The sequence below is a fragment of the Gouania willdenowi genome, chromosome 14 (assembly GCF_900634775.1).
Source record: "Gouania willdenowi chromosome 14, fGouWil2.1, whole genome shotgun sequence".
NCBI lineage: Eukaryota > Metazoa > Chordata > Actinopteri > Blenniiformes > Gobiesocidae > Gouania > Gouania willdenowi.
The window spans coordinates 9690607-9709699 of NC_041057.1; the positions used below are offsets into that span (position 1 = coordinate 9690607).

A 19093-nucleotide genomic window follows, 5' to 3' on the forward strand; every position below is an offset into this window, starting at 1 on the left:
CTTCTAAAAAATAAAAAATGTATTTTAAATCAGTGTTTATTTGTTTTTTTTCTTTTTTATCAAATGCGAGATATTTCAGGTGACCGCACATGGGGTCTCGACCCCAAGGATAAAAAACGCTGCCCTAAACTATAAAAATTAGTGTCGCTACATCGAAGGAGAACAGTGGTTGAATTCATCCATTATTTTAGGGTTATGGGAAAGGTTTGTCACAATTATCGTAAGAAACGAGCGTGAAACATTTTGCTTTTATTTGACTTATGATCTTTTTTTTTTTATGAGAAATCCCAGTAGGACATCACTGATAATGGCATTTTAAATGGCACCGATCACAAAATGAAGAGCGAGCGTGCTGATGTAGACATAGAGTTGGAAAGATGTTCTCTCATTGTTAGCACAAAGTAATGAAACACTGAAGAGGTGACATTATCAACATGTGGGCTGAGAGCTTCACAGAGACTGTTGCCGTCTATTTCTGGAGGTGTAGGAGTGTGTGTGTGTGTGTGTGTGTGTCCGTGTGTGTGTTCATCCCCTCGTGTTTGTGCAACCCAGAAATAAATTGTGTGACCATAAACGCGTGTGTTTGTGTGTGAAAAAGCGAAAGTGACAGAAAATAAATGGGAGATCACATTTTTCACAGGTCTCTTAACTTAATGGAGCCCTTCGTCACTCATTGAGCATAACTGTGAGTTGTGAGAAACCAATTTTTTTTTCTTTTTGTGTCTATTTTCACACAAAAATAGTGGTCGCTCTCCAGCAACCAATAAAAGTGAATCTTTAAGATTCAAGCCATAAAAAGGTTAGTTGGATATTTCAAAAATGACAAATAATCAAATGAATGAATGAAAAAAAAAAACCTCAAAGTAGCGCATTACAAAATAATGATGGTGCCACGACTGAAAAAAAATAAAAATGTTGTACATTGCCTTTTACAGTGTTACTGAATGTGAACAGTGTTAATACAGTGAGCTTAAAATATTTGCCATTCTGTGATACAGATTTCTAACACACATGCTGAGTAATTATCTCTTTTCTAATGTGTCTAAAAGAAATAATTTTCTCTTATAAAGGATGAAACTGAGACATTTTAGGAATTATACAAAGCCAACGCTGCTCTGGAATTACATGAACTTCAAAAACATTTATATTTGTGTACAAAAGGCAATTTGTACACACAATTCACAATTCAAAAGAAATCCAGTCAAAGCCAACATAAGTCAGAAACTAGGAACTCGATGAGGAAGCCTTGAGTGCTTAAAATGACTCATAAGAAACACAAGAAAATTACAAAAATAAACACCAAAATATCCAGAACAAAAAGATAAACACAAAAATGACAAAAAAAACATAATGCGACCACAAAAATTCACAAAATGACAGAAAAAATATACAATAGAGCAACAATTGCTGAGTGCAATCCAAATCAGTTTGGTTGCTTTCTTAAACTATATATTTTTATGCTCCTGTTGAAGACAAGAAGTCTGTCCCAGAATGCACTGCATGTTCTGACTCTTTTCTATCTCAACTTGAAATAACCACAGTTTATCTGCACTGGATTGGAGCACAGGGCCAAGATTAGTTACCTCCTAAAATCACTAGCTATAGCTATCGTTTGCCTCCACCCTGTGACCCCCAAAATAAAGGTTCCAGAGACCGGGGACCCCCACTGTGGTTTGAACAGTGAAATTTGATGGAGAAGTGGCAGAAATGGGAGTGATTCAGCAAAAATGCATTAAAAGAAGAGAAGCAAGAAAAAGTCATGAAAATAGGTTGTAATAGGGTAGGAATGGGCTCAGATTGTTCAAACAATATTCTTAGTTTCTTAAAGGCATCTGGTCGACCCACTAACAGTGGTCTCGCGACGCCAAGCGGGCTCCTGACCCCAAGGTTGAGAACCCCTGCCTTAAAAGACCTACCAATGGGAACCACAATTGATAGATCATGAGTGTCATAAGCCTTCTCCGACATTGGCGATGATGTGAGAACTAATAAAAGTTTGTCTGAGTTTCCATATTGATGGCATCATTGCTCAAAGTTTCCAACGTGATAAGAATCTGACATGCAAATTTCTACTCAGAAGTTAAGCACGGAAATTAGTGACGCATCCCTTCACAGCAAAGTTTGTCTTGAACGTCAAACATGAAATGTTGGGCAAGACGTTACAAATTGGGTGCACACGTTTGTTTTCCTCCATTAATAATGGATTGAAAATCAAGCCGCTTCGTGCAGCAGCAATAGAAGGTCGTCATGCAACAGCAGCCATTGCACACGTTAAAGCAGAATTGTCTAATATTGGGGGGAATGGGGAGTGGGAAACTAAAAAATAATGAGGAAAAACTTGAGCTGCATGTTAGGGAAATGAGGGGGAGGGGGGGCACAGCTGATTTACTGCAGCTTTACATTTTTAAACATTCTAAATCTTTAATGATTCTGTCTTGTTAACTGAAAACTCTCATAATCAGGAATACAAAGAAAGCTCAATGTGACCCATCATACATACTGTAGGAACAGTACGGCCGTGCTCATAATTAGATCTGGTGGTTATAAATATGGAATCACATAAGATCTGAAACGGAATATCTTTCCCGTTCATTTCTCTGCAGGATCAATGCGTAAAAGCTGGAGTGGCATCGCCGTGCGCTGGTTTCACACGTGTCCAGGAAAAGTATTTGAAAGAAAACAACTAAGCAGCAGAACAGATGGTCAAAGAGATGTTAATGCTCAAGCCAAAGGAAACTGTTGCACATTGGTTGGCTAAATCTCAGAGTTATAATCAGTGTTATGTAAACTGACGAGTGACAGCATTGCTGCTGCTGCTGCTGCTGTTGCTGCGTGGTCTGCCTACGCCTCTCCACATATCTGTGAATTGTATGATTATAGTGTGTATATATATATATATATATATATATATATATATATATGAAGAGACATCTGTGTTTTAGTGAAAGAGAGAGAAAAGACACTAGATAAAAACACTGGCAATAAAGAGGATGAAAAAGAAATAAACAATATGGGAAAATTGACAAGTACAGTAAATATTTTTGGTAACACAAACAGCTCTGGGTAAAATGACAGTGATGATGACGAGGGTCATTCACAATATTCCAAGATGCAATTACCCCGACTACCACAAGAGGCTCACCACAACAGCTGAGATTCATATTCATAACACCAACTGCACAAATGTGGCTGTAAATGAAAAATATTTGTTTAACCGTCACATTTTTTTCCATCTGTCTTCACTTGTGTCAACAATTTGTTGGCATTAGTCTCAATTAATGCTCACACGTTTGCCTTTGCTTGCATAATAAACGGCCCCATTAAACATCATTATGTTGTACTCAGCTTTCTGTCATTTTGCACAAAAACGCAAGAAAAATAAATCACTAAACTTTTTTTGTATCTTCCTCCAGCATCTTTAAGCACTTTCAACATTGAGTGTGTGTGTACTAATGACACATCTTCACACCACGTTCACACGCCATGCTAATCACTGGAAATGTGAATATTAGACTGTAAAAACATTCACTGGTCACATGATTTAGTTTTTAAACAGAGATCTTTGGACCATCCTGGGCTTTAGTTTGTGATTTACTTTTTCATGTTGTTTAGTCTTGTGCTGTGCTTGGAGTGCATTAGTGTGGATAAATAAATAAATAAATAAATAAATAAATACATTAAAAATAAATATAGTGTGGATACAGGTGCAATGTTTGTGTGTTAATAGGTGCAACCTTCGGAGACGCTTCTGCACATGGCAAGAAAAGCAATGCACAAAAATGTATGTTAATTATCAATTATCAGTGTCATTTATAGTTGCAACTTTCATTGTTGTTCGAGAGTGTTGACTTTGATAGGGAATGGTTTATTTAGTCCTCTTTATTCTTACATTTAAGACTTTTATTAGAAGCTAAAATGTTTCATTTTTTGTCTTAGTTTCAGTTGACTAAATTATTCTTGTGAAACCTCAACTAAAATTACAGTAACACTTTACCTGAAGTTTTCTACATAAGGCAAACATTACGCTAGCATTATCTGTCATTAGCATGAATAAAGTGTTATGAAGGCTGTTGTTAAATGTCATTTGCTAAATTATGACACCATTGGAGCTATGTTGGCATTTTTTGGTTTAGGTGGAGGGATTTAGTGGGGTTATAGGTAGGGTTAAGGTTAGGGTAAAGGTTAGGGTAAAGGTTAGAGTTAAGGTTAGGTAGGGTTAAGGTTAGGTTTAAGGTTAGGGTTAGGTAGGGTTAAGGTTAGGGTTAAGGGTAGGGTTAGGTAGGGTTAAGGTTAGGGTTAAGGTTAGGGTTAGGTAGGGTTAAGGTTAGGGTTAAGGGTAGGGTTAGGTAGGGTTAAGGTTCGGGTTAAGGGTAGGGTTAAGGTTAGGTAGGGTTAGGTAGGGTTAGGTAGGGTGTTAGGGTAACGAAGAGATAGGGGTTAGGGTAACAAACGACACGTAATGACAGCCTTCACGAGACCTTTTTCATGCTAATAACAAGTGGCATGTCACAATAATGACAGTGTAATGTCAGCCTTTATGTATAAAACTTTAAGTTAAGTGTTACCAAAATGACTACTATTAATAATAGCAGCATTACAAAACGGTTTTTATCTCACGCTTCCTTTAGTTGTTCTCCCTAAGTCTCTTTCCCGTGGATTCCCCCCCTCACCCAATAGTAAACACTGCCCTCCCTTTACATATGTTTTCTTCTTAATAAAGTCTGGTTTATCCTTCCCTAGGAAGGGCAGGTGATGGTCACAAATAAGCAAATAATCAATGTATTATTGCTTCATTTTTTTTTTTTTTTGCAAAAACAAAACATGCATAATTGTTGTAAAAAGATTGTTAACCTTTGATGAACTATGCAGACATTGGCAAAAATAATTAACTACTAAACTAAAAAAAAGTTTGTCTGATTATTATTTTTAGTCTTGTTTTAATTTATTAAAGGGTGTACCAGTACTAAAAAGTATTGTTTTTTTAGGATTTTTCCCCACATTTTCTTTGATGCTGTTTAATATATTACTACAGACAACACAACGATGTGTTTGAATTATTTTTGACATTTATAATATTGTCATTGCTGTATTATGTCACAGCCTGCAATCAGCTGCATTTTCAACAGTTGGACCAGATGTCAAAGAGGACTATATTATAGTGATTCTGAGGAGAATTCAACAGGTGTCCATAATGACAGACCCAAATCGCTGTTGACTAATTGTCCCCATAAAGGAGTTTATATGTGTACCAGTGGCTGACTGGCACAGGTAAAAAAGTAAACGTAATAGTTTTGTTTAATTTTCAACCCAAATACTTCAAGTCGTTTTTTTCAGAATCCTGCAATTACCATATTTACAACATGTGTCTCGAAACAATACGATCAAATATACAGAAAAATAGTATCGAAGCTTCAAAGAAGATCTAGGAAAGTATGTGTGTGAGCGTATCGCTGCAGACACGCTCACCATGGCCTTGGTTTCTAATGATTAACCACAGGAAACGCTAGTTTATGGCTGATTGCAGAAAGCAGCACACAGAAGGGAAGCACTTTATGGTCTCCTGGAAGTCTCATTTATTCCTCAGAACGACTGATTGAAGCAAGTCAGACCTGATGCTCCGTAAAAGCAGAGCGATAGACAACAATCATTGTGGCTTTTATTACGTATGTGTCAAACAGCCAAGTCAAGGAAACCTGCAATTTGCCATCGTTTACTTCTGCCTGCTCAACTTGACCCCATCACTCCTGTGCCATGAGTTTTAGCTTAATTTGATTGAATATGTATTTTCTTATCAAAGCTTTGGCAGTAACTTTTTAATGGATGGATGAATAAGGGAATATATGTTTTACAGGATCTGTGTATTCAAAGGTTTACTACAGTTTGGATCAAACTATGTGAAAAATATGATGGCTTTATCAAATACTGACAAATGTTCACCTTCGTGAGAACATTGTTCCCCTCCTTCCCTCATCAGGCACCTGAATATGATTTAAATACTGTGTTTTTGAAAAATCCACTGAAGAAAGGCTCAATTTCTAGATTTTGTTCTACCCTGTTGGACTTGGAAGATATACATCAGAATCAGAATTCCTTTATTTATCCCAGGGGGAAATTGCTTTTGTTACAGCCTCTTAAGGAAAAAATCACAAATAAAAGAATAAAACGTACCTCACTAGATATATACCTCACTACCTTACAAGAACGGCAATTCTCAACTGGTGGGTCGGGACCCAAAAGTGGGTCGCGGATCTGTACTGGGTGGGTCACAGATTGCTAGTCAAAAAATAACTACTTAATGTCTCATGTTGGACTTGTCTTTTATTTTGAAAGAAACTTTTTCTTGGACAGGCATGTGATAGTTGCACAGGAAAATATATAGATTTATGTTTTGAAAAAGATTTTATGTGTTTTCAACAGCTATTTAAAAAAAAGTTTCAATTGTTTGGTTGAATTCTAAAAAAAAAAAAAAAAAAAGCGGGTCGTAATTTAATGACCATGGAAAAATGTGGGTCCCAGGGTGAGAACAGTTGAGAACCCCTGCACTAGATCATCTGAAGGAAGTTTGGCAGCAGAATCATGGAATGAATATCAACTCTTCTTAAATCTGCGCCCGTCGTGGATTACTGAAATTCAAAGATGGACACAGACTGGAGGAGATACAACTTGTGACCGTTGTTGGTGGAGACGAGGCTTCAGTTGTCCACACCTTCTGGAGTTGTCTAAACACACCGACTTATTGGTTAAAAAGATGCTACATGCTGTCAAAGGTTTACCAATCACAGTTTTGTTTGGACCCCGTGCTGGTACTGTTTGGTGCACGTCCAGTCACTGCTAATGTTACCAATGAACAAAAGTCATTTGTTACATTAGCTAGAAGACTTATGGGTAACACTGTAGTTTAGGGAACATCTATGAACCATTAATTAGTTGCTTATTAGCATTAGTAACATATTGGCTCTTAGTTAGTCATCATTATACTTAGCAATGCCTTATTATACACTTAATGGCAGTCTCGCAGTCCAAACAGGGTTAATGTTAACCCTGATCCTAACCTTAGCATGTTGAAATCGTAATTCATATACAACAACTTCGTTACTTACTACTAATAAGTAATAAATCTGAGGTTATTGAAAGAAAACTCTTAGTTAATGGAAACACCCTCCAACCTATTAAAACTCATTATTTGATGTAATGAAACATGTTTAACGAGAAACATTTAATTTGAAATTAAAGGGGAAGTAGACATTTTCCATTTGACATTGGATGCTTTTCGGGAGCATATAATATATAATATATTATTGATTTTCCTTTTTCCTTTTTATGTATACATTTGTATTATTTAAATTATTTGCTTAGGTTTTTTATGTATTTTATGTTTACCTTTTGCTTTCTTTAAATCTTGTTTCACTGCAATCCATTGACAACTGTTTGTTTTACATAACTGTTGGAAAATCTTTAATAAAGGTTTTTGTTTTGTTTTGTTTTTTTAAGCCTTTCTAGTAATGAATGGAAAACCTCAATAATTGACCTAAAGTGGTGATTGCGCTTTGTTTAAACCCTTTCATTCTCCCCTCTCTCTTTATCTGGCTATAGCCTCCATTGGAGGAAGCCAGAGAGGGGCTCCTACTGGTGCTTTCATGACAAAGCAGTCCCGAGAGACCAAATGGGTGCTTTATCATTCCACTGGCTTTAGAACAAAACAAGTTTAAAAAAAAAAAAAGAAAGAAGAAGAAGAAAAAGAAAGAAAAAGTAGAAAACGTGTTCAGATCAAGCTCCCTGCATTCTGTGAAAATTCAACACTTGACTTTGGAAAGTAGTTTTTATTTGTTATAGTGTAATAATATGTATATTTACACAAAAAGAAACGTGTATAGTGCTTGCCAGTATGCTCACCATGGGCAACCCTGTTTCCATGGAATCAACCTAAAATAGCTTTTCTAACTCTTGTGAAACTTGGCTAAAAAAAAAAATACCTTCTATATAAATAATGTCTATATTGTATAAAAGAAAAAGGTTTGGTATAAATAAAGTTGAGCCTTACAATACATTGTTTGTGTTTGATTTGACTGTATTCTCTAAATAAATCATGTAAAAGAGATTCATATAAACACTTCTTCCACAGCCGTATTCCTCTTTGTATCCTTCAACAAGAACATAGTGCAATGCCTGGAGGCCCGAACGTGCATGTTGTTCAGTATGAGACCTTCTGTCCTTTCCTTGCCCTCATTGTTTTTATCTGTATTTCTGCTTGTGCATTTAGACAAAACAATCAGCACCACAGCTAACCTCTGGGGGCAGTGTTGCTCTCAATATCTGCTTTGTATTTTTCCTGAGAGACTGAGAACCTGTATGTTATCCCTCCTTACGGCCAGGTTGCACAACCTATTGGGAAAATTTAAGCCATATACAAGTTTTGATTCCTATTTAAAGGGTTTTTTGTTCATTTTTGCTCAAAACTTCCTTTTTTAAATGTGTTTTGTTTATGTTGCTTTCTTGTCATATCTTCCAACTCAAACTGTGCTTCTGGTGATTTTTACATAAACCTAATGATGTCGAAGCCTACAATCCTATATATTTGTATGAACATTGACTATATTTTCCTACTAATGGGACAAATGTTTACAGACAACAGTGAATAAAGTCATTCCCAATAGAAAAACCTATGATAAATAATATCGATCTGAATAGAGGTAACTAAGTGATGGGTTATCTGTATTTTAGACCTACTGTATAGGTATGTGGTTATTTGTATATCAATGGGAAGACCGACACTACCACAATCAGAGTTGGGGTCGATTACATTTTTTAATTACATTTACATATATATTCAATTACTCACGTTGAATTACAACTCAATTACGAGTACGATGACTGGCATTTTTTTTTTCTAATTACAATTAAAATGACAATTATTACTTTTCCCCTGAAAGTCAATTACAGTTATCTTCTCAATCACTTAAGTTAAATTACAAATGATCAGAAGTACTGAGTCTTGATAAAAAAAAATTTTAAAAAAATGAAAAATGAAAAAAAAAAACCCATAAAACTTTCTCTTCTGTTAGCTTTTTGTTAGCATCGCTCATGATAACGAGTCAGTTTTGACCCACGTCTTAAATCAGCGGTAAAATAGACTAAAAATATGATCCATCATCCAATTTGTTTTTCATTTCTTGGTGACCTTGTTAGGCTTCCTGATCCATGACAATATTGGTATTAATATTTTTGGTGTATCTAAGCCATTTTTGTGTCGATTTAAAAATAAATAAATAACAATAATGATAAAATGATCTTTAAGAGAATCGACAGGTAAATATGAAACATATTTCAATTATTGCATAAATGTAGTCCACATGTGTAATCCATATAACTGTAACATTGTTTCCTAGGTTTGTGTTTAAATCATAAATGATAGTTTTTAGAGAATTTCCATGCCAATTACAATTACAAAGTCAATTATCTGAACTCAATTACAACTAAATTACGATTACGACAGCAACAGATTTTTCCAATTACAATTACTGTTCGAATTACATCATAATTGTAATGAGTTATCGTTTACGCGATTACAATTATAATTGACCCCAACCCTGACCACAATGCTTTTAAATGGCCATTTATAACAGTGGCGACTTTAAGTCTGTGTGAAATGAAACAAACTACAGTGATGGATGTCCAAAGAGAAGGAGAGGGGAGGGGGCGTTGTTAGTCAATATCACTTCTTTTAAAATTCAAAGGCATCACACAGAGAGTGATTATTCCCACATAACCTGCACATCTCTCACTTAAATTACACTCATCCATCTCTCTCAGTCCAACACACACACACACACTTACACATTTACATCTTCATGTAGCCTTTACTTCAGTATCTGTTCTCATTAGCTGCTGCTCAGAGATGAAGCTGTGCGGAGCCAAGTTGGTCATCAGAATACATCAGTGAGATGTTAGTCAGGTATGAACCCAGCAGATCTCTCAGATCTATGGACACAGGTCAGATAGTGGAGCCCAGAGTTCACAGTAAACATGGTGATGCTGCTTTTAGTTGTTATGCTGCAAAGAAGTGGAACAAACTGCCAGCAGAGCTGAAGTCAGCATCCAATGTGAACATTTTTAAATCAAAGTTAAAGGCACTTTTTTTCTCTACTGCATATGATTGAGAGAGAGATTTTTTGTCATGTTGTTGATGTCATGATGATTTTACTGATGATTTTAATTGATTTTACTGATGATTTTAATTGATTTTACTGATGATTTTAAATGTTCTTATTGATTTTAAACAATTAAATGTTTTATCATGTAAAGCACATTGAGTTGCCTTGAGTATGAAATGCGCTATACAAATAAATTTGCCATGCCTTGCCTTGCCTTGCCATCATTGGTTAAGGCAGTGGTTCTCAGCCCGCGACACCCAAAATAAAGGTACCAGAGACCGGAAACCCCTACTGTATCTGAAAGTTATTAAACACAGACAAACATTTACAAACAGTCATGTGGAGACAGGGCCATAAGGGGGAATAGAGGGGAGGGCTTTTTGGGACCCATTCATAAAGTCAGCAAAATGATGGTCCGTTGTTTAATGAATTTGTGATAACCACATTTATTTATTTATCTGAATATTATCCACTGATATCCAGGAGGTTTATTATTATTTGAGCCATGTTATAGAGTCATCTGAATGATGTACAGTAAATCAGGAACAAAAGTGACCAAAAATGGTGAAAAAGGTGGTGAAATAGGATTTTAAAAACCACAGGAATTGGTTAAAAGTTGCAAATTAGAGTTGTCAAAAGAAGACAGGAAAAAAGTTGTAAAAAGTGTTGAAAGTGTCAATATTGGCAGAAAAAAGTAGAAACAATTAATTTTAACTGGCAAATAATGGGCATGACAAATCGTGAATGTGGTTAAATTGGCAAAAATAAGCATAAAATATATGGTGAAAAGTGGCTAAAAGTGACAATAATGGGTCAACATATGTGACGAGGTCATGGAAAAAGTGGTGGAAATGGTTTTTAGGTGTCAAAAATGTCTTGAAAGTAGAAAAAATGTGCAGAAAAGGCATTGAAATTTGATGAAGTTGCAGAAATTGGAGTAATGTAGGAAAAATGCATTAAAAGGAGGAAAAATTGCAAGAAAAAGTGATTAAAAATGGTTAAAATATGGCAAGGTTCATGGTGTAGTTGTAGAAAAAGGCCAAAAATAAGCAAAAAATGGCTCAAATCTTTAAAAAGAAATAATTCGTTTCTTAAAGGCATCTGGTGACCCTCTCACAATGTCTCACGACCCCAAAGGGGTCCCGACCCCAACGTTGAGAACCACTGGGTTAAGGAGATGACCATCAGAAGCTGATAGCTTTCATGCAGAAATCCATGAAAGTGAGAAGTCGAGGTTGACACTTTTCACTCACTACCTCACTCAGTGCTCTAGCTTTTGCCCGACCCGTCGCCGGTCGGCTGCTGTGCGCACGCGGGCACGTGTTGGCTGTGCGTGCACGGGCACGCGGGCAAAAACCGAGTCACATGCAGCGGTGGCGTCTGGCTCCGAGGAGGGAAAAAGGGATGCAGCTTGAAACGAGACTCCGCTTGCATTACAATGGCATTAAGTGATGACGGAGGAGGCTGGGGTGGGGATGTGGAGGATGGATGGATGGATGGATGGATGGATGGACGTGTTGTTATAGTTAAAAACACAACAGCAGGCATCAGGTTAGGATGAAGAGGAGGATGTTGGATGGGGTGAAATACATTAAACCATGCGATGCATAGACGTGGTTTAACAACAACACACTTTGATTATGAGCCATGACGTGCATCATAACTAAATCCCACACACACACACACACACACACACACGCACACACACACACACACACACACACACACACACACACACACACACACACACACACACACACACACACACACACGTTGCACTGCAGACCAGGCTGACGTGATTGTTGCTCTGCGTGCTCAGAAACCAAAGTCATCATCAAACACACACACACACACACACACACACACTCCTGATGTTAAACCATTTGCTTTAACCGTGGTCCATGATTTGTAGTCTTAAGTTGAAATGCAGATGACTACAAAATGTGCACTGCCGGGTGTACCGGTAGCCAGTTTTTGAGCCTCCCTTCCCTTCCCTTTGCAGATGCACGCAACGCCGCGCGCCTCTCCGTTGCGCGCGCGTATGTGTGCGTGCGTGCGTGCGTGCGTGTGTATGTGTGTGCTCAGTGTGAAGCGGCAGGGCTTTTTTTTTTTGGCTGTTACCACAGACGCTGGTGTCTCCATGTGAAAACCGTGGGGCTTCTTTTAGGAGACGGTGAGTGATTCGAAGGGGGATTTTTTTTTTATTGCGGAACGTCCGCGCGCATCCACAGGGAAAAAGCTGGTGCCCCGCGATCCATCTGCGTTTTCGTTGCATTTCTCCTCCTAATCGTAAGTACTCACGAGTGCTGTACACTTGTTCGATCCCACGGACAGAGACGGACCTGATGGCGTGCTGATATGTCTCATAAATAAGCTGTGATCATATAGGCTGAGGTGTTCAGACAGAAAAGGGAGGAAATGTAAGAGGGATTGTGTTTAGCAGCCACTGAGAGGAGATTAAGACGACAGCAGTGGAAGTTAAATTGTACTGCATATAAAATGGGCGGGCATATCTTTATATATTGGGTCGGCACAGCCTAGTCTAAAATGAAAATAACCTGCACTGGGACGCTGTCCGCTCAACATGCACTTTAGATCAAAAAGCATCATTAGTGAAGGTAAAGGACTCTGGTGTGGTGCAGATGTGATAGTTTTAGAGGGACATTCTGTGTTGTTGTTGCTGACAGACTGAGTTGAACTCACTACAGCAGCACCAATGAACAGTGAGAGAGACCTGCGCATATCGTCAGCAGCCGCTTCTCCAGCCTCAAGCTAAAATTCGTCAGATCTGAGATCACACAGGATTTTTCTCATTCAGTCAAGGCAAGACGAGATATTCTCCAAACTTTAAGGATACAGGCAGTGGACACTGAATAACAGCCCTGACTCATCTGCTGTAAGTGGTGTTGTCACCCCTTTCTCTTTTTTTTTTCGCATCTTTGTGGGGGGGTGTGGGAACCGAGGAGGGCACGGTCGGATTTGGAGGAAGCTGGTTTGTGATGATGGATGCCGCTAAAGATCGAGTTTTTATTGAGGAGATGGGCGAGTTTTGACGTCGAAATTCGGAGCGTTTTTGACGGTAAAAACGTGCGCTCGTTGGGGCTTTCAGCACCGCGGACAGCGCTCCGGATGAAAACGCATCAGTCCACATTTGCTTAATTACTCCGCCACGCTCAATCGGATCGTCATGCGTGTGTTTCCAGCATCTTTTTTTTGCAGGGATGCCAGTTGAATGCTAAATTCCCTTCCCGGTTTGTATCCAAGTCTTGCTTGGCAAGAAGGTGACATTTTTCCTCTGAATAACTTAGAAAGTGATGCCTGTGCGGGATTTTTTCCTCCTCCATTCGTTAATCTGCATCATCCTTGCTCAGCCTCACAAAGCAAAGGATTTATTCTTTTATTCTGATTTTATTCCAACTAAATCTTATGCATTGGATCATCCCAGGTCCAATGACCATATATTGTATTGTACGTTAGTTGTGTTGTTGTATACAAGAAATGTTAACGCTAATAATTAAAAAAAAAACAATAATAATAATTGGCCCTCTCGTGGTCACATCGATTATGCATTCATAAAGCCAATGTGGGGTTTGAACATTTGCATGAACACTAGCGCAGAGGACTCCTTCTGCACTTTATGACCCGGTTGACATCACCAATGATTGAGGAAAGGGTAAATGTTCCTTTTCTTTTGAGGAGGGGGACAGTGTTTGATATTGCGGTACCTCCGTTTCACATTGCAGGGCATTAGGAGGAGGTTGCATACAGGTGCTACAGGCTCATATACTGTTTCCATGTGCTGGGTGACATCCCTCCTGATTATTTCCTCTCAGCTATTAGGCACCACTGATGCAGCCAAAGCCTTGTGGCTGTGTATTGTACCCCAGTTATCCAAGTGTTTGCACACTGGGTGCCTTTGTGATCACTGAGCAGCTATTTCAGTGTGCTTTCCCTCATGGCAAGGGTGTGGAATATGTCAGTGTGACATCTAATGCAAAATGATTACAGCAGTGTGTCTTTGAGAGCTGACTATGTCAAGTGGCATTTGATGACCCCATTGCATGCGGCAGGGTCATTTGGCTTGATTCATGATATGACAGTGGATCTGTAAGAAATACGAAGATGGGTGATGTTAAGCCTTGCACGAACTTCCTGCTGAGGAACACTCTCCTCTTTTTCGCTTGGTTTTTTAATGAGTTTTGGATTGGTGATGAAGTGGATTGGAGCTATTGGTTGATCATGTCTTGGTACTAATGTTCATTCTCTTTTTTTTTTTTTCTCTGACCTCTAGCGAAGAAAGGTCCTCATATTGCAACGATGTGTGGACGGAGCAGGGTGGCCTTTCTGTGTCTGTGGGCTTCTTTGCTTCTCACCAGCAGCGTTTTTGGAGCGAAAAGGTAAGAATGACCACTACCTGGTATCTCAATGTAACATGGGTGCTTTTCAGGTTCTGCAATGTTCTGCAACACAGGTTCAGTTTGCTGTCTGTAGTTATTTTGTCCTGGTTGAGGCATCTTTTGATGAAAAATAGTGCAAAACCAACAATGATGTGTGAAAATTGAACAAAATGTTAATTGTACATTTAAATTCTTGATACAGAGCTCATCTAGTGACCCACTGGCTTTAATTTATATTCTCCAGCCATCAAATACGCCTATTCATCCAAATGATGGGCTTATCTTCATTCTTCCTCTGTGTATTGTGGTTTATTGGGTCACACTCTTATCAGATACATTCTCTGCATCAGAAGCATTCCCACAGGAATTATATTTGCATAAAGATATCCAACAACTAACAAAATAGATGAGAAGCCAGAACCACATTCCCAGTTTTCCAGACCTGGTATTTACTCAGTAGGTGATGCGTGCTGGGTTTGGGATTTTTCTGGACAGATTGTGGCCCATGTGCTCTGGGATTGCAGTGTTGATGCATAGACATCACTTCCCAGTGTCAACCCTGAGGATTGGGAAGTCAGCTTGACAGCAGCATACAAACATAAGGGGGGAATAGTAGAGGAATTAAATAAAAGATGACAGCTCTCTGTCATGTGACTGCAACTGCATTAATTCCCCCATGATTCAACCACTGGGCAGCCATTCGCAATGTAGCGCATTTCAAAATAGCATAATCTGACTATACTCCTTGGATTAATGTGGATAGCTCTGACAGTGCTCACTAAAAATGCTAACCGGCTAAGCTTTCATAAACACCAAAAAAACATTTGCAGTTGGAATCGTTTCTGCTGTGGCTACTGCGTTAGATCTTGGAATTTCCATCTCATCCTGGTCCTTGTGGACAATCCAGCAGCAGCTAAAGGGAGGAGGAGTTTTTTTTTGCTCCTCTTGAATAATTGAGCAGAATTGTCACAGGCGGTGGACTTTTATCATCATATCCTCAGACTATCCAACTGTACCGTTTGGATTTCCAACACCTTCAGTCATCTAATCACGTGTTTACCTGAAATGTGCTGTGTAACATTCACTAGGTGTGGTTTACTCAGCTTGATGTGGAGTCCATTGGCTATATGATCTAAAAACTAAAATCACCTGCTTGAGAACACTATGAAGCAAACATCACCCTAAGGTTTACTGTATAATCCCGTGTCTCTTTTGAAGTCGGATCCAGAGTCACACACACACACACACACACACACACACACACACACACACACACACACACACACACACACACACACACACACACACACACACACACACACACACACACACACACACACACACACACACACACACACACACCTTGGAGGATTTCTGTGAGACGCGTTAATCAGGAGGACCTCACACTCTGCTACAGTGCATTGCCAACGAGAGAAATTGCTTTATAATTAGATATCCGGGTGAGGGTAGAGACAGAGAAAGAAAGTAAGAGAGAGAGAGGGGGGGGGGGGGGGGGGGAGGCAGAATGAGAACAGCACTGTTGCTGTTCAGATGACCTGTAGATGGGGATGGTGCACAATGTTTTGAGAGTGAGTAGCCTCTGGCTGATAAACATATTTATTCTTCCCTAGCAACCTGCTTTTGTTTGTTGTTTGTTTCTTTTTTTAGTCTTTCACAATGAAAAAAACACAGCCTAATCTTCCCTATACTGACAAGCCAGAACCAAAAATCACTGTAACATAGAAAATGCCATTACAATCTGAATTGTCTCTCGTTAATGTCATGTTGCAATTTTTTACAAAATTACAATTAAATTTGTAATTTAAAGTGACGTAGCTTAAAAAAATGAGCAGCTAGGGTTAAGGAACAAGCTCAACATCCCACAGTGATGACCCAGGTTGGATTTGAACCGATGACCCTCCGATTACACGCCCGCTTCCTTTAAAGTTATGCCACAGCACCGCACAAATATTATAGGCTACAAGAGCAGCTATTCTCAAACTGAGGTCCGAGGACCCCAGAGCCATAGCTTTGGGCTCCAATAAATAATAACCCTAACCCTAATAACAGTAATAACAGTAATAACAGTAATAATAATAATAATAATAATAATAATAATAATAATAATAACAGTAATAATAATAATAATAATAATAATAATAATAATAATAATAATAATAATAATAATAATAATAATAATAATAACTAAACTATTATTCATGTTGTATCATTACAAAAGTGTATAACTACATGAGGACCAATTCACCAATAAAACAAACACTTTACATGATACTGGACATGAATCACTGCAGTATGATTGTTAAGAGCGATGGCTGTCTCAATGGCTATAAAATCGGGCAAACAATACTGAATATTTTTCAAAATAAATGTGCACATACTTTGTTTACTAGTAATACAGTAAATGCATTTTATGTTTTATACAACACTAGTACAAGTACAGTTTAAGTTCATTCTTCTTAAATATTAAGAACGCTATTATAAGTTGAAATGTTCAAAGAATTGATCATTCCTATTGCATTTGGGGGTAGAAATGTTTTTAATTGACATTATGATTATTACTTTTCCCAAAAAGTTTAAAAACTTTTGTTCTAGAGGCTAGAAATGAGCAGACAAGAAAATGTCAAAATTCTCATGTTTGATTTAGTTAAAAATAAAAATAATTTAAAAAAAAATGATAAGCAGCTTATTTATTTCCATTTTTAAAACACATTTCTGGCCATTTTATGAAGAGATAGGAGAATGCTTGTTTAATACACCAATGTGGCGACAGACAACAGGATGTCCTTGACGATATTTAAAATTATCAAAGCATCCGTTTTTTAAATGGAAATTCTGTATTGGATGTTTTATTAAAACATCTGGATCAGGTCGACCATATTCAGCTCCTCCACGGTTTCATTTCTTCCCCTTTTGTCTTTGGTTCAAAAGCCTTTCTCACCTGTTCTTCCAGATGCCCCTCTGCCTTGCATGGTACCCTGATGACCTCTGTGTCTCAAAGCCTTCTAAGCCGCTTCCAAATATGAGCTCTGCTTCCTGCAAACAAACAAATCCCATTATTTTGGCATGATAAAGAAAAAAAAGGGTGCACGTAGCTCTTTTCAGATAGCATTTTTCTTCCCATACGTGCCAAATGTATAGGTTAGCACAGCTCTGCTGAGTACATACCGAGCACTGATGCATGCAATGATGCAGATTTGCCAACACATTTACTCTGACAATACTTGAATCAGCCTCTAATGTACGTTATCCAGTTGGTTGCTTCATCTTAGATTAAGTGGGAGTGAAATATTAATGGACTATAAACAAAAAAACCAAGATTTTTGATGGCATTTCTATTTCTTTTATTTCTAAAACCGTTTTTTTTTTTTTTTTCATGTTGCGTATTAATATCGTAGATTATTCTTGTGTGATTTTACACATTCCATTGTAAATGGCTAAATAAGGCTGTGTTTCACTATTTAAAGCAGTGGTTCTCAAACGATTTTGGTTCAAGTACTTCCTTTCTCTCATTTCTGAACCCAAGTACACCTTTTGTCCGACGACTACGTTTTGCTCAGAATATTATGAAAAAACTACCATAGAGCATAAAGATGGAATGAATGAGTGATAACACACATTTTAAAGAATCTCATTTTGGAATGAAACAGTATTTAGTGCCGCCTGAACACATTTATTTCTATAGTTTTTATAAATTCCGATTATCTGCTGCCTGGTGTGGGACCAACACTAACTTTTATTTTCAGTTCATGTTCAAATTAAGATCATTTCCATCATCATTATTATGATTATCATTTTTAACTCAAAATAAACAATATAAATCCCCATATTTTTTAATGTATTAATTTTTCATTCTGTTTCTTAAGTACCACTATAGTGCCATGGTGTACCCCATTGGGTACACATACCCCCATTTGAGAAATACTGATTCAAAGGGCAGGCTATGACAAAATGATACATCCACTGTGAATCTTACATTTTAATCTGATTTGTGATTCATTTGTTTTAGAGTTTGCTCTTCTCCTGTTCACATTCTAGATTAAAATCCTCATATCTATGCATTTTTTATTTTATTTTTATTTTATTTAGCTCCGGGCAGAACAGCATGACAGATGAACAGAAAGACAACACCACAGTGTTCACCAAGATCTTAGACAGCCTGCTGGATGGCTACGACAATCGCCTCAGGCCAGGACTGGGAGGTCAGTAAAACCAATTCATTTCAATACGTTTCTCCCACTTGTTCATGACTAATGCATGTGTTGTTGTTGTTGTTGGAGGCGGCACAATTTTATGCAAGTTGACTTGTTAGGGTTCTGTGTTCCTGCATGGTGAATATTGAAAGTATGATAACTGTTGGCTGTTACCTGCTGCTTTATTTGTGACTGTGTTGTTTTGAACTCTCTACACAGTGAAGGGTTTATTACTACAGAGCAGATGTGATGAACTCATTTTAGCTCAGAGGCTACATACAACTCAGTCAGATCCCAAGTGGGCCGAACTAATAAAATCATGGCATTGTAATCT

The 19093-nt window shown here is 37.9% G+C and overlaps 1 protein-coding gene across 6 annotated transcripts in view; it reads left to right on the forward strand.

Moving 5' to 3' along the window:
- The first annotated feature begins 12195 nt into the window (after positions 1–12195).
- The window catches only part of gabra1 (gamma-aminobutyric acid type A receptor subunit alpha1), a 34179-nt gene continuing 27281 nt past the window's right edge, over positions 12196–19093 (forward strand). Inside the window, exons 1-4 of one of the 6 annotated variants that reach the window (XM_028467393.1) lie at positions 12425–12440; positions 12839–13047; positions 14443–14548; positions 18656–18768. In XM_028467393.1, coding sequence (XP_028323194.1) covers positions 14469–14548; positions 18656–18768 — 193 coding nt within the window. In that variant the 5' untranslated portion in view covers positions 12425–12440; positions 12839–13047; positions 14443–14468. Of the gene's footprint in view, positions 12441–12463; positions 13048–13128; positions 13231–13272; positions 13403–14442; positions 14549–18655; positions 18769–19093 lie in introns of those variants that run through there. The other 5 variants (XM_028467395.1, XM_028467394.1, XM_028467392.1 and 2 more) reach the window with 5 other exon arrangements.